We start from the raw sequence: 23,730 nt of genomic DNA on the forward strand, positions 1-23,730 counted from the left end.
AAAATTACAGAAATTCAATAACCATAGTCTCTAATCCCATCTTTGTTTAATGGTTTTTTCCATTTAAGTTCAATATAATTCCATTAACTAATTAAATTTCCAATTAATCTGCCATAGTACACGATTAAAGGGATATAGAACACGATTAAATTTCCAATTAATCTCCCTAATTCAAAAAGAAACTAAATCATAAAAAATATTCAAATTATAAGTAATATAGAATTAACAAATTAATTACCTGTTCGTAATTGAAGAATATTAATGTGGTTGAAGATATGGTTAATTAAGGTTTCAATATTAGAGAGAGAATTAGGTTTAGGGCTTGTTTGGTTGCCCATTAAAATCATGGGATTTTAAACTTCCTAGGAATTGTAAAATCATGATGTTGTTTGGTTGCCAAAATCATGGGAAGTAGAACTTCCCACATGAATCTACTTCCTCCATTATGTGGGAAGTTACTCACCAAGTCCCCCCTTGGTCATTCAAACTTCCCACATGAATTAACTCCCCACATGCAAACCAAACACTTTTTGGGAATTCACATGAATTTTGGGAATTCACATGAATTGGAAATTCATGTGAACTTGAAGTTCCCGGGAACTTTAGTTCCCTTATGTCAACCAAACAAGTCCTTACTGTTTTTTTTAGTGAATGGCAAACAAATGGAAAGTATGTTATGAAGGTATATTTTTATGAAATCTATATATTTTTTTACCATAAAATTAAGGATTTTATTTTATAAATTTTCTCCAATTATTTTAATGATTTTTTTTGTTACAAAGTTAAAGGTAAGTATGTGTTTAAGTTATACTCTAAAGTTATAATTATTGCAGTTAATGAAAAATTTACCAACTTATAGTTTATAGTTTAACATCAATTTTATATTTTGATGAAAAAATCATAATTTTGAATTTAATTATAAGGATAAAGTTTAATTATAAGATTATATTTTAATGAAAGATAATAGTTTAAAGAAAGAAAGTTTTAGTTGTTTCTTTATTTAGATAGAGCCACATAGAGGCATTTGGAGGGAAAGAAACTAAATCATAAAAAATATTCAAATTATAAGTAATATAGAATTAACAAATTAATTACCTGTTCGTAATTGAAGAATATTAATGTGGTTGAAGATATGGTTAATTAAGGTTTCAATATTAGAGAGAGAATTAAGTTTACTGTTTTTTTTAGTGAAGGGGAACTGTGGTTACTTTGTTATTTTTTTTCCTCTTAATTTATCTCAAATTAATTGTCATGTTCCTAATTTAAGCATTTAAGCAAGGAAATAGAAAAACTCAAATATCACTCCTCCATAAATAACAACTAATTTCCATTCTTCATAAATCAAGAGGTGAAGTTATTTGTTCACAATTTGGTATCAAGGCTGAAATTGTTTTAGCATTAATCCAAAACGTAATCGACAGAACATAAGCCCGAGTTCTAGAGTAATTCTACAGCTTGAGATACAGAAGGTTAGTTTTATGTCGAGTAATGTGGAGCCAATGTATCCGTTCAAATCGAGTATGGTTTGCATCAAACCACTTTCATATTTTGGCACTATCCAAACGTTGCTATCTTATACCTTGCACTCTTTTAAAGAAAAGAAACCAGGCAGATCACAAAGAGTAGGATGGGCGAGGTGCAGAGCAAAAATTAAGGACTTTCAAACCAACTCGAAAGCAGACACATGTCCTGAAACGTTCAGATAGAATAACAAGGCAAGTAAAAAATTTCTTGATCCAAGATGAAAACTCCACAACATTATGAAGCCTGGCATGAAAGCAGGGAAGTGGCCGCATTCTGGGAGTAACAATAGATTTGTGCAAGAAACAACACATGAAGCGACTCTAGGACAACTGTTATGTAGCATCCAACACAAATTTAACCTGCTGTGAGAGGCATTTTTTGCAGTTCAGTAACTGTAGTAACACATACAAATAAAGTGATATACGTCTAAAGAAAAAAAAACTACAAACCGATAATGGTTGAGCAGTCGGAAAATTTGATAGGATACAAAGGGCGTTAATGCTAAATCATAGGTCAATATTCCATGTAGTCTCAGCCATCAATTTTGGCATCTTTACTTCCTCGGCCAGATTGAAGAGTGCAGAGATCTGCAGAAAAACACAATCCACTGCTATTCAAATGCGAGACTAAATCTCCAAATATGAAGCAAGGAAAATGAAAGATGATAATAGTACTAAAAATTGTTTCCAAAACAGTCCCCGACTCATCATTTTGATGCCATAACTTTCCACCTCGAGATAGGTAGAAAACATTCAAGTATTCAACCTTTCAAATATACGGGTATACGGGGGGGTATTCACTGCAGCTTGGACGCTACGGGAAAGGGAAGAGAGGGAACGGGCCTTCCAAGTCTTTTTTACCTATTGTCCAAACACGGTTAATTGTATCACCTCTTAAGTAAACGGGCACAAAATGCCCATGTCAGCACACGCATTTGTTTGCTAAAAATAGAATAGTACATAAATCAAAGGAGATCCCAAAAAGGAAAGTAAGCATAAAACAAAGCAAAGTAGTTCTATTTTTAGACAATTCCAAAGGCTGCTCCTAGCAAGTTATGCAATTGTAAATCAGCATAAAGGCCCCACACTCATCACCTGCGGGCGGCTGCGCGTCATCAGGCTACAAGTGGTATGATAAAATACTAAGTTACTAACTGAAGCTAAGTCACCTAGTAGATAACCAATAATAAGTTAATAACATAATATGCAAAGATCTAGGAAGCGGGATCCATTAACTTGAAAATTTTTTCATGAAAAATCTAAATCACTCCAGCTAAACGGATAAAATTTAATCCAAAATATAAGAACAACGGTAAACATGGGATAATCACTTGAAGTTGCACAAATGTGCTATCAAATTTATGAGTCCGAGAAACATAGAATACTTTACATCGAAATTTCAAACTTCAAGTATGCCTCAAAATAAAAAGTTTTTCCAAATAGCAAATAAGTTTAGTGCATATGAAAGCATAAAAATGGGCAAAAGTATGTAGAAGCAAATTTAGTCACTACGGCAAGCAAGTATAGGCTAAAGTCGCATTACATACCTTAAGACATCCAATTCTCTTTGAGTTCTTCGACCACTCCAGCCCAAGCTTATGGTTGCTTGTCTGATACGAAGCCTTGAGCAGATCACCATAAACCCTCCTAGATAATGCAAAATCCCACGAATTCTTACTCAGATCATAAGACGGTTCAAAAGTAGTGTGCCCTTGGTGCACATAGGTATACTTGAATTTTCCATTGTCTGAACCCATCATGTGATTTGCAGAAACCTTGTTGCACGAATCCAATACCAAAGTTCCATCCAATACAGTTCGGTTATCAGCTCGATTGTGAATGTAAGTAAGGTTCAACTGTTTCTCTAGAACCCTAATTGAATTCATGAACTGAAACCTAAAATCCTACACAAAAATGAAGCAACAACCACGGCTCAAAATCCCAGCAAATCATACATCAAAATCCAACATCAACCATCAGTCTAAATCCTAAAATTACTCAATAAAGTGAAGGTGTAAAAATCATCCTATCAGCTGAAACAAAACATTGTACGCAAAGCCGAACAATTCTGCTCTAGAAGTAAAACATAGTAATGCACAAAATCACAATACCAAATGGTGGATTCGGACGAGAAAAAACTCATTCTAGTAAGCAATGAGTTTCTGAGGTCATAAGTAACACACTTGACCTATTACCTTACAAACCCATTTCAACAACGGCTTTTCTCCATTCTCAATGAATTTCGGAAACCCGAGCACAAAATCAATAATCAGTAATAGTTGTCTTTTTTAAGCATAAAGTTGAGGAATTTATTGTTGTACTCCATAATACTTGAAGTTTGAGTATTCCATAATACTTCCGTCATTCGTTCCATTTTCATACTTTTGGTCAATATATACGAGGAGTATTTTATTCAAACGATACGAAAATGAAATGAATTACCCAAAAACTATATTTTATAAAACAATCTGCTATCCAAATTCCGGACCAAAAGGTGCTTCTGAGAGTCAATTTTGGCAATTAAGATTTTATCGGAACATATAAAGCATAGACAAAGAGTAATTCAACGCAAAACCCAGAAATCCTAACCAGATAACAGTAAGAAATTAAAGTTAAAAGAAAGAAAAGATTGAATTTTTAGAAGAAAGAACCTGGTTAGGGACATCATAGTGAAAGATAAAGGAACCGGGTTTTTCAAGGGAGAGGGAAAGGCCAGAGAATGAAGGGGATTTGGTAAAAGTAGCGTCGGACATGGAAGCTTTGAGCTTCAAGTCTCCTGCAGGTATGGCGATTGTTGAAATGGCGGATGTCGCCATTTTATCAGAGTCATACTCGTACTTGCCCTTCACTGCCGCATTCATCCTTTCTTTTGTTGAATTGAGTATGCCACTACTCACTCACTATATTTTGGTTTCGGCGGAGGATTTTAAGAGGAGTGAACCGGTTGGGGTCTTGGGGAAGGGCAAGGGCCAAGGAGTCAAGGACTCCAAATGAAAACCCGACTCGGAGCAAGTTTGGAACATGTCATGTCGTGTCGTGTGACATTTGTGGTTCTGGTTTATGACCCTGTGTTATATTTGAATTGGGATCATTTCTGATTATTTTCGTTCTTAATAAATGATTTTCATTTTGGTTAATTATGGATCAAGTGGTTTTGATTTTTGGGTCTTGGTGTCTAATTTCAGTTTTAGCAAAACCCAGATCGAGTTTACTTTAGGTCGGTTCAGTTCAAGCATTTGGCTATATATCGGTTGTGCAATTCGTGTCAGTTTAGTTCGAGCAAAACGTCTCCCTTCTCCACCCGACCTCCACCCTAACGACCAAACTTTCTCCATTTATCGTCTTACGACCACCTACCGACGACCTCCCAAGTCATTTTCATAAGTTACATCCGTCTTAACATTAAAACGAATCTTTCTTAACATTAAAACAGGTTAAATATCATTTACGTATACATACAAGACAAATCTGTTATATTTTCATATGCATTCTGCTTTTATTTAATCCGTATTAAACTTAATACGCATATACCCGTTTTAAACGAAAATTTGTATTCCATAAGCTAAAAACATCCGCCTTGTAAAATTGTGTGTGGATAAGTCCGCTAAACAACCCCACACTTTCCTTGTATTTGAAGTGAGGTGGCTAATTATATTTCATATAATACCCTTTGACATTAACAAACCCTCCCTTGACTCCCTTCTCCCTCACCTCACATCCTCAACCTCCCATAAACCAATCTTCCAACAAAGGGTACATAAAATAAAACTACATACAATTAAGGATCCTCTAATAATCCTCCACATCAGATAATCACTAGATCCCCAAAATCTTCCTTCTAATATTTGGGCCTCATATATCTTCCATAAACAAGCCAAATCAAATTCCTTCACCTTTTTCATCCCCTCTCTTTCTTCATACAATTTTAATTTTTCTGGTCAGTATTTTATCTTAATTTTATTATTATTATACTAAATTAATTATTATTTATATTAATTAATTTATGTGTGAATTGCTAAGCTCAGTTTTGTTGACTTTTTCCTTTTTTATTCATGATTATTATATTAATATTGTTTGATATTTTTGTTCAAGATATGAAGAAAGCGTCGGAAATTGCTGACGATTTACCTCTACATCCCTACTGCTTCCGGTGTGTTCATTTTTTAAAATTCAAATTCGTCGTATTTTTTTGATTGTTGTTGGTTTTAATATATTCAATTTAGTAATTTGTTGGATAACTTCTGATTTTATCATATTAATTAGGTCAATTCCGAATTCCGAATTCTGTGTTCAATTGTTCGTCGTAAAATTGATTATGTGGTTAATTAAGTAGTTTTGAATAATTGTGCATCTTATGCCACTTTGTTTCGGATTCTTTTGCTCCGAAGAAGTTGTTTGATTGATTGATTGAGTAATTTAGGTCTCGGTTTCTGTTCTGAAAATAAAAAGTACTCCCTACCTTCCGTTCATTTGTTTACTTTTTTATTATTTTTGAGGAGTATTTTAATCAAAGGCAAATGAATGATTGGGACGGTGGTGTATCAAACAGATTAAATTGCTCAATAGTGTGTAGTGTAGGATATGTACAACTATCATGTGTGTATTTGATCACACGATGACTGAATTTCGATGTATTACAAAGTTACAGATTAGCACAAATAGTCCGGATTTTGAAAAACACCGTATATTATACTCCCTCCATCCCGGTTTAATTGTTGTCCTTTGGTTTTGGCACAAAGACCAAGGAAAGAGGAGGGATCCAATTACTAAATGACAAGTGGATCAAATTGGGTGTGAAGGATCCAATTTCTCATGAAATGCAATCCTAAAATAGAAAGGATAACAATTGACCGAGACACCCCAAAATGGAATAGGACAACAAATGACCAGGACATAGGGGGTATGTAGGACTGGGATAAGATAACTTGTTTTTGTTGGTTTAAAATGGCACAAACTCTCGACCTGTTTATATCTTGATCGAAAACTTTGGAAAGTTTGCTGACATCATGTCCGAATTTCCAGAACTTGTTTTTGCTGGTATAATTGGCACATTGATGAGTTATTTAATGTTTACCTTTTTGCTCTATGATAATTTAAGCTTCAACGTTTGATTACTCGATGACTGTTCACTTGTATATGAACATTTAAATCATCATACATGAATGGTTTATATTTTTCCTTCGTGTTTTAGGTTTTCCTTGCTCGTATGATATGTTCCAAGTATTCGTTTCGGTACATTAGCAGTTAGCTACGGAGTACCTTACAGTGAGCAATATCTCCCAAGGTTTCGGAAACCCTTAAGTTTTTTGGGTGATGGGATCTTGTGAAACACCGGACACCTATGACACAGGCCATAGTGGTCTCCACTCTAGTAGGCATCTCTCATTCCAGCCTTCAAGTAAATTGTCAGCATCGTGGTTTGAATTGAGAGTATTTTATGTTAGAATTAGCAATTACGCAGCCGATGATTCAACACCAGAATCTCTTACAGTCAATCACATACCTTTGAATCCTGATACGCTCCTAGAAGTAAACGGTGCCAGATGTAGTATCAATTCTGATGGAATTTCTTCCATTCTACGACGTGATCGGGTTGATAAAATGACTGAAGAGGCAACATATGTTAGCACAGACAGTGTAAGGTTTACAGGGAGTGTGAAGTTTGAAGTATTTGACAAAGAGGATCTTTTCTTAACTGGGTGTCTAGAGATGCCGAGCAGTAATGATTTTACGGAGGAGTCTGAAGATGAAGTCAGAAGCTGGAGCCTGAGTTGTGATTTGGAAATGCCCACCGATACAGGCTTCTTGAAATTAAAACGTAATGGAAGATCTGAATATGCAAAGCCTATTATTGAGGTCTATGTTACGGGTCGGTTTTCTGGGGCACCAGTTATCTTAACGAAAACACTACAGCTTACTTCTCGCAAGAAAAATAACAAGTTTCTTACATTGGATGCAATCCCCGAGCATGAAACAAATTCAAGCCAGAATGATTTCGAAAAGCAGGCAGATATAAAATCAAAAATGGGCATGCAGGTACTTTACTGGGCTTGCTCATTCATTTTCTGTACTTTCATTAATCAAGGGTGTATGATTGCATGCATCTTGTGTAACTGCATGGAAATTTCTAGGTTATAGTTTAATGTGCAACGGCTGATTTGTTTGTATCTGTGAGTTGTTACCATACACAAAAGTTCTATCCTTATGTAGTGTTTTTATGCATCTCTTTGGTTAGTCTTGAATTACACCCTTAGTTTGTCGTTTTTAAATTTGCGGAAAGAATTGTGTTTCAGATCGTACAGAACTACAGTCTACAGAGTTACGATCGTAGGAGGGATTAGATTCTAAGATGTTTTCATCGTCGTTGTAGTTGCTGCCTTCATAAATTGTTATCATAAGACTATGTTCAATCTACTGCAAGATTTAAAATCTCTCTCCCCCATTATAAAGACTTGCAGCGCTCATTAATTTTCATTTCTAAGAAAAACCAGGGGAAATAACTTAACTGGTGATTTAGTTGTTGCGCTCTGGGGTAAAGTGGGAGTAGTAAACTTATATGCAGTCGATGAGATACATAGGTGCTGTGCATATTTAGCTTTTGGCATTTCCCTTACGTCAATCTGCTTATTTATTCATGCTTTATTCCCCTTAAATACAATGTATTGAGGAACCTGGTTGGCAGCACATCTCCTACAAGCTCTCAATATTTGTTCATTGTCTGATTTGTTTGAGACAAAGTGCACATTCAAAAGCGGAATGTGGGCAAAAATTTTTTTGGGGTGACTAGTGAGGGTTTTGAACATGAGCTAATGGTGGTGAATGTAGAATTAGGTACTTTAGAGTTTAGACAATACTACTTATTGGTCTGTTGGCAAGGACGGAACTTATATTTTAGAGGCTGATTTTCAGTAGAGTATCCTCCATCGTCTTAATTAGTCACGTATATGTAGGTAGTTTGCTTGTTTACAATACTTCCTATTGGTCTGTTGAAGATGCTTGTACATTTTCTGAGCATTAGTTGTTAGACTGGACATCTTCTGAGTTTGTGCATCCATGTAGCAATTATCCGACACTAGATCTGGTACTACATATTATTTGGTCAGTTATAGGTAGTCAAAGTAGCAATAGGGTAGTTGTCTAAATGTTTCATTGATATTGCTTGAACAAGGAAGATATTTGCATTTCATGCAGGTGGTAGAATACAGAGGCTATAAACCAGAAAATGATCTCAGCAACCCTTACTGGAGGATGCCTGAATATATGGAAGGTGAAGATGGTGAACTTTCGTGGTTTAATGCGGGTGTCAGAGTTGGAGTGGGGATCGGCCTTGGTGTTTGTGTTGGGGTTGGTGTCGGTGTTGGTTTACTGGTTCGAACTTATCAGGCCACCACCCGAGGGTTTAGGAGACGGCTTTTCTAGCACTCACTTCCCTTGCTTCACTGCTTCAGAATTAGTTAATATCTTTTCTGGGTTTTGTTTGGCAGCTAGTACTTGTTTTTCTTCCCTGTAGTTCCTTGTTTTATATTCCAAGTTTCTGCTGCCAGTTCGCGTTTGTCTATAATTCATCGTGAAACAAAACAAAACGGTATGATATAGAGAATATATATACATAGATTTGTAAAAATGTTTGTGTTTGTGCTGCTGAACTTGGAATTTGCCCATTGTTATTGAAATGTGCGACTTGTAAATAACTAAATACCCTTTTCATGGTATGATATTGTTAAGATTTTCTCTTGTAAACTTTTACTGTTGACTATACTGCATATTTCATCATTTTCATAATGGCAGTAATTGTTTGAATTTTACCTCGCAATTAACTACTCTGCAATCAAGCATGGGAATGTCTCAAAGCAGGTAATGAATACGCCCTCTCTCGTTCTCTCGGTTCTTTAAACGTGTGTATTCATTTACCAAACCTGGCTATTTTGTGAAAGTTTCTCATGTTTTCGTCTGAAATGAAGTGTTTTAAGTGTCAACTGTCATACACATGTTGGAATATCGTGTATTGGACTTGGATGTGCAAGGGTAATGTACTAATGTGAATAGTCGAATATATACTATATCACAAATTGTTCTATAAGACCAATATTTAGGTAGGACTAACCCAATAGCATAAGGCCCAAAAAAATTTCTTAATAAAAATATAAAATAATACTTTTATTTTTATAACCTAATATTTTAAATTAATAACTTACCTATTTAAATATGTTAGTTTTTATTATAAAGTATAAAGTTATCAAAATAAAATAAAAAACTTAATATATCAATGTTTTTGCTTGGGCTTTTCTCTTATTGGGTCAGTCCTATGTTATAGGACGGTTCTATAGGAGAGTTGCTGATACTATATCTTCCTCCATTCACTTGAATTCCATACATTTTCAAAATATAGCGGAATTCAAGTGAACCAAAGGGAGTTCGAGATGACGCACATGGACACGCTCGATTGCTGGACACAACTTTAAGGGTCAAAATCAGAAGAACTGAGTAGTTTACTGGAAAAAACAAAAAAGTTGAATGGCGTCGAATTTCTTATTGCAGAGTGTATCATGCATTCATGTATCTACTACTATTAGGCCTTAGACAAGTGAGACATGTTGAGTCTCTTTCCCTTTAGGTAGGTGATTATGTATTGTTGTATTATGTTGATGCTTTACATATCAATCACACTATAACATTTGAATATGCTGAAAAGTTAAAGTTATTCTTAGCAAGGAAGGAAATGGTAAAGAAAAAGGCATTATTATAAAGTTTGTTTTAAGTTGAGACTCAAGGTAGAGGACCAAAGGAGGAGGGCCCTTTGAATCCTACCAAGTTTCTTTTGCTTACCACGATACCAACTCTACTTTTGCAATCCATTTGTTTTGAACTGCTAAAAATGCACCAAAATTCGAGTCAAATAAATTGAAATTAAGTTTTTACAAGAACGGAATCCAACATATGCCAAACAATTAAAAGTACATGTTTGCATGGTTTCTCTTGGGAGAGAATTCTAGATCGATGGTAATATCCAAAGAAGCTAATTTTACATTAATGGTATGTGGAATCACGTATAAGAAAACTCGTACATCTATTATATAAGTTATGGAAAATACTGGCAGTGAGAGACGGTCTCAGTGTCTCACATAAGTTTAATATGAGACATAACCCATAATAAACTAGAAGTTGAAAACGGAAAATGAAAAACATACGGAGTAAATAAGAAGAATAATTACATTTTATATGAAAGATCACACAATAAACTTATTATGAAAATGATCTCATACAAGAATTGGTACATTATTCGAGTTATTAACATGCATTTTAGTATTTTACAATAACTTATGTAAACAGAGACTATCTTCTCGTCACTCGGATTTTAATTAGATTTGGGGGTTTTAGTTTATTCTCAACTCAAAAGAAGCATATATTTATTTAGATTGGTTTTAATTATATACTCGTATGATGGAGTGTTCTACGTTTGGCAATAAGCTGATAACAAATCTGTAAGCCACTCATGGTAGTGGAGTTATTGTATGAATCAAACCTAAGCCGTCACAAAATATAAACTGTATTCCCTGTCCCAATTGTTTGTTTATATTTGATTAAAATACACCTTATAATAAATATAAACGTTAAAAAATAACAGACGGAACGAATACCAGAACATAAGTTGAGATTGAAAATGGGACATGTATTTGATAAACTAAAGATAGCTAAATTTATTACACTACATGGTTGAGATACTTCCGGACCGACAGCTCCATCCTGAAATTAAAATTTGAATTAAGTCACTAGATTCCCTGGTCTTTACCGTTACGTTGTAAACTTGTAATCGAACTTTGGTATTCTGGACAAATGATTAATTTACTTGTCCTACCTTCATGGTCCCTGCTTTCCCCTTTTCTTATACTCTTGTCATAGAAAAATTCTACTCTAAAGTCGGATGTATTGTATTGAAATTTTTTCTTACTTATAAATAGCGTTCAGAAAATAAAGGTAAAGAATTTAATGGAACGAAAAAGCAAATGTAAAGAATTCAATGGAAGGAAAGGAGTAGTAGCAAATATTTACCAAATTTTAACTTTTCAGTTTACAATGTCTAGATTTTGATTTAAAAAGTGAAGCAAGAATGAGAGAGGTAGGATTGGTATAAGAACAACAAAACCTTGGCAACTAAGGCAACATCCTTAAAATACTTGCTCTTTCCTCACTCTTTCTGCTCACCTTCGGTACCCAACAATACACACCACAAAATAACAGCATTTCCTTCATTAGAAAACTATGGCAAACCATGCCATAACATTGTCCTTCGCCCTCCTCTTTCTTTTACAAGCTTTTCATCTCTCCAGTAAGTTTTATTTCTACTCACTTCGTTGTATAACACTTAATTTGAAATCACCCATTTTGAGCAACTATTTGATCTAAATACTTGTTTTGCCTCCTAGTTTAGAACGTTGCAGTCGCGTCTTTATCTGTTTTGTATAAATCTTGATTTAGTACTTAGTAGGAGCTGGACTCCCCTCAGAACGTAAACGTTGCATTCGCGTCTTTATTTGCCAAAAAAAAAAAAAAGGAACCAGGTTCTTTAACTTCTTTGTTTTCTTGTAATTCCATTGTTCAACAGTTCATTTAGAAACTTTCAGAATTATTCGTATTGATTTAAGGTCGAAGGTTGGGACATTACTATACACCTTATACAAACTTCCTATTTTCGGGTTAGGATTAAGGTAGCCGGGAGCTTTAAATTCATCATACGAGTAAAAGTAATAGAAGACGATTCTATGCAAGAGTTTTCGGGTTAGTCTTAAGGTAGCCGGGACTCTATGAGAGATATGCCCCTGAATATACCTCTGTTGCAGAAAATAGTTGAAGATTCTTTAATGCTAAAACTTTGCATACTACTCCCTCCGTCCCAATCATTTGTTTACCTTTGATTAAAATACCTCTCACAATAACATAAAAAGGTAGGAAATGATCCAATAAATAGAGTAATACTTTGAGATTATAAATTGGGGATATTCTCTCGTATACCCCTAAACTTTTTCGTTTTCTATTTGGGATATTCTCTCGTATACCCCTAAACTTTTTCGTTTTCTAAGGTGTATCCCTCGTTTTTCACAAAAAAAACTTTGACCAACAAGAATTATCTGTTACGAGTTAAGAAAATGGTAATTTTTTTTTCAAACCAATTATCTCGTCAAGGTCTTGAATTTTTTTTAAAAAAAAATTCACCGCTATTTGAACTCGTAGCTGGTAGTTATGGCTGGTCAAAGATTTTTTAACGAATAAACTTTGACCAACCATAATTCCCGACTCCGAGTTGAGCCGTCAATGAATTCTTTATAAAGCTGAAGACCTCTTAAAACGATCAATTTGAAAAAAAAGTTTATTGTATCCTGAACTTGTTGCCAAGAGACAAAAAAAGAGGGTAATCTTAGAAAATGAAAAAGTCTATGGTAATATCCTCTAGCTTATAAGTCAGTTAAAAGTGGAGAATTAACAATTGGGACATAAAACTATGTACAGGATCCCAACCATACATAGGAATAAACTACGGCATAGTAGCAGACAACCTGCCACCACCATCAGCTAGTGCAAAGCTCCTGCAATCTACTTCCATTCAAAAGGTCCGACTCTACGGAGCTGACCCGACAATAATAAAAGCCCTTGCCAACACCAACATTGGCATTGTCATTGGAGTCGCAAATGGTGACATACCCGGTATAGCATCCGATCCAAGCACTGCTAAAGGATGGATCAACTCCAATGTTTCACCTTACTATCCTGCAAGCAACATTATCATTATTGCAGTAGGCAATGAGGTCATGTTATCGGGTGACGAGAACCTGATGACCTCCCTCTTGCCAGCCATGAAAAATCTTCAAAGTGCCCTTGGAGAGGCCGGTGCAGACAAGATCAAGGTCTCGACTGTCCATGCTATGGCGGTTTTAGCACAGTCAGATCCTCCGTCTGCTGGGAGTTTTAACCCGAGTTATGGGGACGTGATGACGACTCTGCTTGCATTTCTGAAGTCTACGGGTTCACCATTTATGATCAACCCGTACCCATATTTTGCATACCAGAGTGACCCTAGGCCGGACACGTTGGCTTTCTGCTTGTTTCAGCCTAATGCTGGGAGGGTTGATTCTGGGACTAAGATCAACTACATGAACATGTTTGATGCCCAGGTTAGTATTCTTCTTATACCGTCTTTTTTTAAGGTCACGAGTAGTCGAGTACGACCACTCAAAGACTTGTTAAACTAAGGTATACATTAATTCAGGTTGACGCAGTTCATTCAGCACTGGATAAAGCGGGATTCAAGGGGGTAGAAATCGTGGTTGCAGAAACAGGGTGGCCTTACAAAGGAGACGACAACGAGGTGGGACCGAGTTTGGAGAATGCAAAGGCTTATAATGGAAATTTAGTAAAGCACCTAAAGTCTATGGTAGGAACTCCATTAATGCCCGGAAAATCAGTGGATACATATCTGTTTGCTTTGTATGATGAGGACTTGAAGCCGGGTCCTACTTCCGAGAGGTCATTTGGTCTGTTTAAGCCTGATCTTACCATGACTTATGATGTCGGACTCTCTGGATCTTCCTCCGCAGCTCAGGCTCCCACGAATGTTGCAGCTTCGCCAACCACAAGCGCAGTAACTCCAACATCATCTCCATTTGGCTTGGCTCCATCAACCACTACAACGCCAACAATTGCCACTCCAAATGCTACTAGTCCTGTCACGACCGTCAACCCTACCGGCGTGGCTACAGGTTTTGCCGCGGGTTCCCCTCCGAAACATGGTCATAGTCACGCTCCATCAAATGCCGCCATTTCATTAAGGAAACATGTTACTACTTGTGGTTCTATTCTTGTTGCTTTTACTTCCACCTTGATGTTTTTGTAAATTTTGAGTTGATATATAAGTATCACACTTTATTTCGTCTTGCCCAAAATAATTTCCATCAACATCAACAACAACATTACCCTAGTGCCTCAATGACTCCCGCAAATTGAACAGGTGTTTGGTAGAATGTTTTGGAATGAAGTAAACATACAGTATAGTATATATTTGCTAAAGAAAGTGTTTTCCAACGTTGGTCTAAACATGTAAGAGTATACTAAGTTCTGCAATTTCGGGAATAGAATTAATCATGGTTTCAGGTTTCTTTTGTTTTCCTCTTGGGTCTTTGCTTCAGGGTAGATCCTTGGCTCTTGGCTTCAATAAAACTCGTCGAAAATGCAAAACAATTACTCAAGCTACCTAAGGCACCAGAATAGATATGCAAACAAATTTGTTCACACATCATGCAACAAAAGACATGTATCCTATCCGCATTGGAAAATGAGTTGGCGACACTGATTGTTACTCAATGTAAAACATTCAATAATTCTAAATTGTGCTGTGTATTTCTTTTTTCTGTTAATTCATAAAAACGTATTTTTTTTTGTTAATTGGTATAAACTATGATTTGAGTATCTTCTGATATTTTGGTCAAATAGGTATTTGGTCCCTATCAAATGGGTCTTTGATCACATGGCTTTAGCATTAGCTGATACTGAACTACTCTGTATACAGTAGTTTACATAGTCGAAACTAGAAAGATTGAACTGAAGAGAAAGCAAAGCAATAGAAATTCAGATTTCAGTAACAAAATTGAGTTATGCTCTTTCCGTCTCGGTCATTTGTTTACTTTTATAGAAGACTGGTAAAAGGAAGAGAAAGCTGGCTAAGCAATTGAAATTCAGACCAGCAAAATTGAGCTAATAACTTGCAAATAATTGATGCCAGCTTTTCCGTTTCGACACCAAATTAAGGTTTCCTATAGCACTGTTTGTCACGGTTCATTTTTCTTCGAGTCAGGACGTAACAATACACAACCTTTACTGTTTCGACCAAATTCTGTACTATAGAAATTTACTAATTTCATTCAACAATCTGTTAAAGAAAACAACAGTCAAGTATTCTTAAACGGATTTTATTACAAATTTACAGAATACCGAATATACCCTTGTAACGAATCCTAGATTAATCACTAACTACCAACATTATACTAACAAAGAAATGCATAACGCCATTAATGAAATCACTCTTTACGTCAAGAAACTCCAAGTACACCTGGCAAAATACTCGGAATATCCTTCCGAATGCTGAGGAGGACGATGACCAAAACCACATTCAATCTGCAAACTTAGAACTCCAAGAACATTAAGAACCAACATAACCAACAACACAAGCACCGCCACGTGTCCCCACGAACACGAACTCGTCCCCTTCACCGCGGCCGACACTGCTGCTGGCGGTAGAGGCCTCACCTCGACGGTCGGAGGTTTAGGCAATCTTGACTGCCTCGGACGCCTCCTAGACCCAACACCAGAAACATTAAACCCGTCACCATGACGTGAGCCGTCAAGAAACCCGTGGACACCATGGACAGAAACGACAGCGTTTTGGTAAATGTCGGGTTTGGTAAGCTTAGAAGCGTTAATGGTGAAGTTAACAGCAGAGTTGTTGGTGATACGGAGGGTGGTCCCAGGGATGAGAGTAGGGAGGTGGGCCCCGGTGGGGAAGAGCTGGAGATCGGAGAAGGTGAGACGGCGAGGGATGACGTGGCTCGCCAGAGGAAGGTTGTTGTTGTTGAGGTTGTCGGGGAGGAAGAGGGTGGCGGAGAGAGGGACGGTGGTGGCGGAGGTGTCGCCGGAGGCTAGAAGGTTAGCCCAGTTGCTGAAGTCGGTTGCACCGATTATGGCGTCCATTATGGTGTTTTCTTGGGCGTGGTCAGGGCCGTCTCAAGAAAAGTGGAGATCCGGTGCAAAAAAAAAAAAAAATGAGGCCTCAAATTTACAAAATCAAAGAACGGATTTTATAACTATCGTCGGCGTCAGGATTGTCCGATCGACTGATCTCCGGCTCCTTGTCCTACCTCCAATGGCTACAAATACATTATCACAAAATTCATTAAAATTATAATTAAATTCAGTTAAAATTCATTAAGAATTTAAGATTAAGAAGAAATATTATCTATTTTTATTTCCTTGAAAGCCAAATATAAATCCGAGATTTTTGCAAACGGTTTAAGTTGACAAGTGAAATTTTTTTTGATTCAAATCTCTTTAATGGTAAACTTGGAATGATTTGTGATGAATTGATTTAGATAATCATGTTTAAAGATATAAAAAAAAAAATGTTAGATAGGTTTATGGTTTTAAAGAGCAAGTATAATTTTTTTTGGGAAAGAAATTAATTATATTTGGGAAAGGAGAATATGGAGATTTGAACTTGGAATGTGTTGAGTAGTCGTGCCTTTGTCGATCTTCTACTTCATAACTTTCCTTTTTTTTTTTACCAATTAGTATATGGGTAATGCTAAGTTTGGGCCCCAAAAATTTGAGGCCCAGTGCAAATGCACATAGAGCGCCTCCTATTAGACGGGCCTGGGCGTGGTGGTGCGGGGTTATTGGTGCGATGTGGGTGGCGGTGGTTGGTGCGATGGGGATGGCGGCGGTGGTGGTGGTGGTGAGGAGGGAGAGAAGAGCGAAGGTAAGGAAGGTGGTGGTAGTGGTAGTTGTGGAAGCCATGGGAGGAGAGAGTTTGAAAGTTTCTTGAAAGTTAGTTATTTTCTGTTATATTGTTTGTTTGGAATTATGTTTCTGTTATGAAAGAGAGAGGGAGGGGTTTTTATAGTGATGAGTGGTAAGTGATCTTAAAAAAGACTCTCAAGGACGGTTTTAAGAAAGACTCATTAAGAAAGGTGGTCTTAAAAAAGACTCACTATTATGAAAGACCGTCTTAAGAAAGACTAACTGAGAAATTGAAATGAGATTTAAACACACATAAATACGAGCACGTATAATATAAATGGAGGAATAAATAAAAGTTGACACCATATAATAACAAAAAAAAAATGCGTAGAAAATTCCGACTCTGGAGGCTGGACACAAAACATTTTGAAGATTTAGCTGCATTTTGAAGCAATATTTCCTGCCCTGTGCAAGATTTGACTAGGACGACCAATAAGGCAATTGTAAGTGAAACCGAAATTTAATACAGTACTACCCATCTACATCCTTGAAGCAATTACAGACCTCAAGGACTAAGAAAATTTGCTATTAACTTTGATTACATCTCAAAATCCAGTCGGGATGTCACGACTATGATTAATGTTGTTTACTACAAGATGATAAGAAAACACCAATGTGCATTGTTTCCTGCAGGGTCGTGTCCTACATTAGGAATTGATATGACTGATGCTGTTTACAAATGGCAGCCTGTTATGAAAGGCATTGATGAAAACTTGTTCATTCGAGCGTTAATACAACGTGCGAACGATCATAAGAACCCAAAAAATTTAACTGTCAGCGTTACAATTATCACATTTCCTGGGGAATGCAATAACAGTAGTCAATCTCCTGAATTCTTAACTGCTCAAAAAAAAAGACTGCCAGAGTGCCAGGAAATGAGTTGGTCGGAAGCTTTATTATTTTGGTTAAATTACGACCCAGAAAGTCCATTTGACATCCTTCTAAACCAGACTTCTAATGTTAATTACTTGGGAAAATCTGACGATGTCCAAAAGCTGATTGAGAAACTGCAATGAAGATAAAAGCTTTACATAGAAGACTAGTAAAATGAAGGGAAACCTAAGCAATTGAATTTCCGAGCAACAAAAATGAGATGTTGAGTAGACTTTATTCACATATCAACCTAATAATAAAGAGTTATGTAATACATAAATGATTCAGTAATAGAAATAATTGATGCACATCATACATTCACAACGTAACAGGCCGTAACGGTGTTTCCAGAAATTATCAGCCCTTCTAAATAACAAATTCAAAGTCATACAATCAGAATGAAGGAAGATATTAACAAAACTACTGCTTGAATACACATCTCCTCTTGAGTTGTCCTTTACTGTCCCTCCAAGGGCAAATTTGAGGCGCCATCAATGCCGAAACTATCTGTCTTTGTTCACCGTCAGCATCCCCTTCGCAACTTTCTTCAACTTCATTCACAGTTGCTGCAGTATTCCTTTTCCGTTTTGACACCGATTTCTGTTTTGATGTACATTCAGACTGAAAACCGTCACATTCTTCTGCAACTACCTCTGCACTAACAGTATGATGATGATTTTCCTGAAATTGTTCATCTGTTACTGCAACATAGCTATCATCATCATAAAACTCAACTGATTCTTCAGAATTACTTTGTACTTCTTTAAAATCAGAGGCATCAATGAAACGGTATTTTTTAGACCTTAAATGGCTAAATATGAAATTGTAATTAATATGTAAATGAGTAGTAAATATAGCATTTGTTCCGGGTGTAATTCCAGAGCAGATATTTGCTACCACTCGTAGCTCGTAGAATGACGTCTTTGCTTGAATCCTCCTTTCGGTCTCCTGAAACGATGAACAAACTGAGGGCTCGGCTTGGGGCCGAGCGAACTCACTCCGACGCTCAAGTCAGTAAACTTATGGGATAAGTTGTTGTTACTTGACTAAATGTATATTGTAGAGAGATAAGGAAGATAATACCAGATGAATAGTGTTTCTTAGGTTAAAATGTGGATCCTTTCCTCAATGAAGGTTGAGGAGTATTTATAGACTTTCACCTTTTGTCACGTAGTGGCCAAGTGGCTAGCAGGTGAAAAGACCGTTCTACCCTCGGCCGATGGACCTATGGCAGGCCGACCGAGGGTTCTTGGATATGAGTACGCGGATATGTGCCCCGGCTGGCAGGTTGCCATGCCGAGACCCAGGCTGACAGGCCGATGGGCTGCATCGGCTAGGCTGTCTAAGTCGTTGACTTGCTGTGGATATCTTTGACCTTGCTCAATATGTTGACTTGGTCACGGGGTGCGAATATGCCCCATCAATTTGCCCCAGGTGTAGTCTATGCCGTGGTATGGGCTCCGATGTATGTTTGAGCGTATATTCTCGCGTAAGTAATTTGTAAAAATTTTCCGATCGGCTTCTTCTACGGTGTCGGCTTCTTTTACCTCGGCCTGGTCTTTCTTAGGCCGTACCATATCCCCCTCCACATGGATGTGTAAAGGGCATCCGATGTGGAAAAGAAACCGACGCCGGCCGAGACCGGGGTTGAGAGAGCCTAAGAGTTTTTTTGTTTGCCCCCGGCCGGCGCTACCTAGCTTGGTTGATCATGTGGCCGGCGGAGGACAAAAGCTTGGGAATTTGCTGAGGAAGGTGATTAGGCGGAGAGATGTGAATGGGCGTGTTGAAGACGCTTGCCATCGTTGCATTGATTGACGTTCAACTGTTGCAACGATTGATATCCCGTGGTTGCATGTCCGACACGTGTCTCGCACGCCGATTGGTTGACGCTTCATGGGTCATTTCTCTCGATTGGTCCTTCTTCATGGGCTTTTCCTATAAATAAGGCGATTATTCCGGAAATTGGCCACCAATTTCATTCTCCAAAATTTTCCTCTCTAAACTTTCAAGGGTTTCATTGTCTTCTAATTTTCGAGTTGTTACTCCGTGAGTGTTTTTCTTCAAGGTAAACGAACAAACTTTCCAATTTTTTAACTTTGTAAGTTTTTACCGTAAACATGTCTTCTCGCTGATGCCGGTACTAGAAACCGGCGCCGGGGTTCCCGTCGCGTCTTGATGAGGAGGAGAAGCCGGACGCCCTCCCGATAAGGCCTGGGGGCCCTAGGTCTCCTTCTCCTGAAGTTGATCCTCAAATTTTGGAGGAATGGGAGGATGACGATGATGTCGATGATGACGCAGACGATTTTGGTGATGATGCTGAAAAGGCTCGTCCTAAAGAGGGGAGGCAGTACGTTATGGATCACGGTGACGCCTGTAAGGTACGCGTTGACCGTGCTTGGACCCATAAGTTAGCCGATTGTTCCGCGAGACATTTTTCGAGGGCCATTTCTTCTTTGGCGGGGGATACAAAATTGTTATCCCCGAGGAGGGTCAAAGCCGTCTGTTGCCCTCCACCGGGCTACATCGGCGTATACATGCGACACTTGGAGTACGGGCTCCGGTTTCCGCTAAATGAGCACGTTATGGCCATCATTAGGGCCATGAACGTTGCCGTTGCCCAACTGCACCCGTTGGCTATGAGGACCATAGTCGGCTTTGTCTGGCTTTGTCTCTTCAAGGGGGAGGCCCCAACGGTGAATTTATTCCGCCGGCTTCATCATCTCCAGTACCGTCGATCTCTCGGCGCGTCGGATGGTACAGTGTGCACATGGAGAAGGGTTATGTCTCTGTTGACAAACTTACTTCTTGCAAGGACTGGAGAGATCGGTGGGTGTACGTTAAGGTGCCGGATGACTATCCGCCGCCCCGCTCCTTTCAAAGACCAGAGTTAATTTGCGGTGTGAGACTAAGGCGGAGCATGACGGATGGGTCACCCGAAAAAGCTCAAGATGGATGCCGCAAGGTCCTTCTCAAAGAGGATGAGAAGTCACGATGAGGCTTTTTGAGGCGGACAAGAGTGGGGTGCCGAAAAGATGGATTCCCCCAACGCAGATCATTCTTCAGGATGAGCCGCTCTGCTATGTCGGCCTTATACCGGCCCTAGCACAGGGTGAGTAGGGTCGGTGTGAGGCCCATCACCGCTCTCAATGTTCCTGTTTTTCGAACTTCGATTTATTTCTACTTAACCCTTGCTTTGTTTCCTTCGTAGATCACTTTGGACCGGACTTGTCTGAGGATATCCTCCGGAGAATGGGGCTGCACAAAGACAAAACCGTTGCTAACTTGCATCCCAAGGCTCGACCCATGACCGCAGACGTCGCGAATGATCTCATGGATCGCGGTGAAAAGCTTGAATGTGGTGGAGGCCCAGGCGAAGGTTGTTAGTAACATGCCGCGCCATACGCGAAAAACAAATCCTTCGGCGGCGATGGCGTCGACGTCGGCTCCACCTCCCATCCCCCCTGTTCAGAAGAAGACGGTGGAGATCGTTGATATCACCAATGGGGATGACTCCGATGAGGAGGGGTCTCCCCTTGTCCGTAAAAAGAAAGGAGACAGCCATTACCGCCGCCGTTTCTCCTTCGCTGCCGGCGAGGAAATGCATCCTCCGCCAAGAAGGCCAAGCACGATCGATCTATCCCGTGGCTCGATTCAGCCGGTTCATTAGGCGCCGCCGATGACAGCTCTCCGGCATGTCCATGTATGTTGATACTGATGCTCTCTTTAAATTTTGCAGATCAACCGCTGTCGGCCGCCGCTCTTATTGAGCAGCAAGTGGAGGAGAACCCCGCGCAGGCTGGTGATCATACCGTCACCATTGACTCTTCATCCCAGAAGGCTTCCCTTTCCCTACTGCAGGCTAGTGATCGAAACGTCACCGCTGACTCTTCATCCCGTAAGGCTTCCCTTCCCGACTTGTAGCGAAAGCGAGGTTGATCAAGAGGCTGGCGAGGTGGAACGAGCTGACCGGTGCTCGTATCATGGAGCAGGAGAAGGCCGTGGCTCAATCCGCTTTTGAGCTTAATGCCACTAAGAAGGTGGCCGCGAAGGCGAAGCTGGATCTCCTCAATGAGCAGAGGCTTAGGGGGGATGCTGAGAAAGCGCTCTTGGCTGAGAGAAAGCTCAGGGAGGACGCTGAAAATGAGGTCCTTGTTGAGAGAGCCAAGGCCGAGGCTGCTGCGGCCGAAGTTGAGAAGCTGCTGGCGAAGTGTGACCTTGTTCAGAGGCACGCCGACCTTTATTTCCAGTAGAGGAATGAATTCAGGGATCGGTTTCAGATCCAGGGGAAGGTGATTCGGAGCAAGGAAGCCATCATCAGACAAAAGGAGGATGACATTGAGATGCTCCAAACCGTCATGCTCCCTAACATGTGCGCCGAATTCCGGGATCTGGCCGAAGAAGCTGCCAGGGAAGTGATTGGGGAGCTCTTCCCTCTTGATGGTTCCTTTCCGTGGGGCAAATTTAACGAGCTGTTTGACGATAAGCTCGAAGCTAAGGAGGATGCCGTGGAGGAGAAAGCCAAGGAGGCGGTGAGGGTGAAGATAGAGAAAGAGGCGGCCGAGGAGGCAGCAGCCCTTGCTGAGAAGGCTAAGGTGGCCAAAGAGGATGCCGAGAGAATGAGGGCAGCTGAGGCTGCCGAGGCTGAGGCTGAGGCTGTTGAAGCTGAGGCGCTAGGGAAACTATTTGGGTTGCCCATCGAAGAAGGTGCTTGCTACCGGCCGCGATGGCGAGCGACAAGAACATAGGGAGATGATATCTGTAACCTTTTGCCTTTCTTTTCTTTGTATTTTGTACAACTTTGGTAGGTGGTCTTTTGGCTTATCCTTATGGGGACGGCCGTCGTTTGCATTTCTTGTAATTTGTTGAACATTTTTAATAAGAGCTCGTTTCTTCTGCCTCCGGCTTGGCCGAGGTCTTTACCTCATTCCTTTTTCTTGTGCTAATAGTTGAGCGTCTCAATCTGTACTTAGCGTTTTCACTTTGCCTCTGGCTTGGCCGAGGTCTTTTCTCGTCTTCGTCTGAGTTATTCTCTTATGTTATTAATTGAGCGTCTCTTTTGTTTCCGCCTTGGCTTGGCCGAGGCAGTCTAGAGTGCGTTCCTCAACTGTGTTTAACGCTTCTAAGGCATTTTGATCGCTTTGCGAGCATCAACTGCGCTGGTCGTGACCGTCGAGGTGTCTTTTTCCTGAGGGTGATTGCCATTCTTGCCGGCGTGACAGTGTGAGCCGGCGTCTGCTCCTTGTTATTGAATGCCGTGGCGTCTACCACTTGGAGTGACTGCGACGGCGCCTACTTCTTGATGGAGACTGCCGTGGCGTCTACCACTTGGAGTGACTGCGACGGCGTCAAACCTCTTGGGGTGACTGCCGTGGCGTCTACTACTTGGGGTGACTGCGACGGCGCCTACTTCTTGATGGAGACTGCCGTGGCGTCTACCACTTGGAGTGACTGCGACGGCGTCGAACCTCTTGGGGTGATCGCTGTGGCGTCTACTACTTGGGGTGACCGCGACGGCGCCTACTTCTTGATGGAGATCGCTGTGCGTCTACCACTTGGAGTGATCGACGGCGTCAAATCTCTTGGGGTGATCGCCGTGGCGTCTACTACTTGGGGTGACTGCGACGTCGCCTACTTCTTGATGGAGACTGCCGTGGCGTCTTCCACTTGGAGTGACTGCGACGGCGTCAAACCTCTTGGGGTGATCGCTGTGGCGTCTACTACTTGGGGTGACTGCGACGACGCGCCTACTTCTTGATGGAGACTGCTCTTGTCG

At 39.6% G+C, this 23,730-nt stretch overlaps 3 protein-coding genes across 3 annotated transcripts; 2 read left to right on the top strand and 1 right to left on the bottom strand.

Annotated features, from left to right (window-relative positions):
- Nucleotides 1–1,845: 1,845 nt before the first annotated feature.
- On the bottom strand, nt 1,846–4,449 carry LOC141586648 (outer envelope pore protein 24B, chloroplastic-like). The gene is made up of 3 exons (XM_074407945.1): nt 4,175–4,449; nt 3,071–3,427; nt 1,846–2,111 (listed from the first exon to the last, which is right to left on the bottom strand). The coding sequence occupies exons 1-3, from the start codon at nt 4,382–4,384 to the stop codon at nt 2,031–2,033; spliced, it is 648 nt and encodes a 215-aa protein (XP_074264046.1). The 5' UTR covers nt 4,385–4,449; the 3' UTR covers nt 1,846–2,030.
- Nucleotides 4,450–5,181: 732 nt separating this feature from the next.
- On the top strand, nt 5,182–9,263 carry LOC141586649 (uncharacterized protein At1g01500-like). The gene is made up of 4 exons (XM_074407946.1): nt 5,182–5,460; nt 5,616–5,673; nt 6,715–7,559; nt 8,715–9,263. Exons 3-4 carry the CDS (start codon nt 6,837–6,839, stop codon nt 8,940–8,942), a joined length of 951 nt encoding a protein of 316 aa, XP_074264047.1. The 5' UTR covers nt 5,182–5,460; nt 5,616–5,673; nt 6,715–6,836; the 3' UTR covers nt 8,943–9,263.
- A 2,379-nt stretch (nt 9,264–11,642) lies between these two features.
- On the top strand, nt 11,643–14,458 carry LOC141586651 (glucan endo-1,3-beta-glucosidase 7-like). Its single transcript, XM_074407947.1, has 3 exons — nt 11,643–11,850; nt 13,029–13,690; nt 13,786–14,458. Exons 1-3 carry the CDS (start codon nt 11,784–11,786, stop codon nt 14,407–14,409), a joined length of 1,353 nt encoding a protein of 450 aa, XP_074264048.1. The 5' UTR covers nt 11,643–11,783; the 3' UTR covers nt 14,410–14,458.
- Nucleotides 14,459–23,730: the final 9,272 nt, after the last annotated feature.

Source organism: Silene latifolia, chromosome 6 (assembly GCF_048544455.1).
Source record: "Silene latifolia isolate original U9 population chromosome 6, ASM4854445v1, whole genome shotgun sequence".
Classification (NCBI taxonomy): Eukaryota; Viridiplantae; Streptophyta; class Magnoliopsida; order Caryophyllales; family Caryophyllaceae; genus Silene; species Silene latifolia.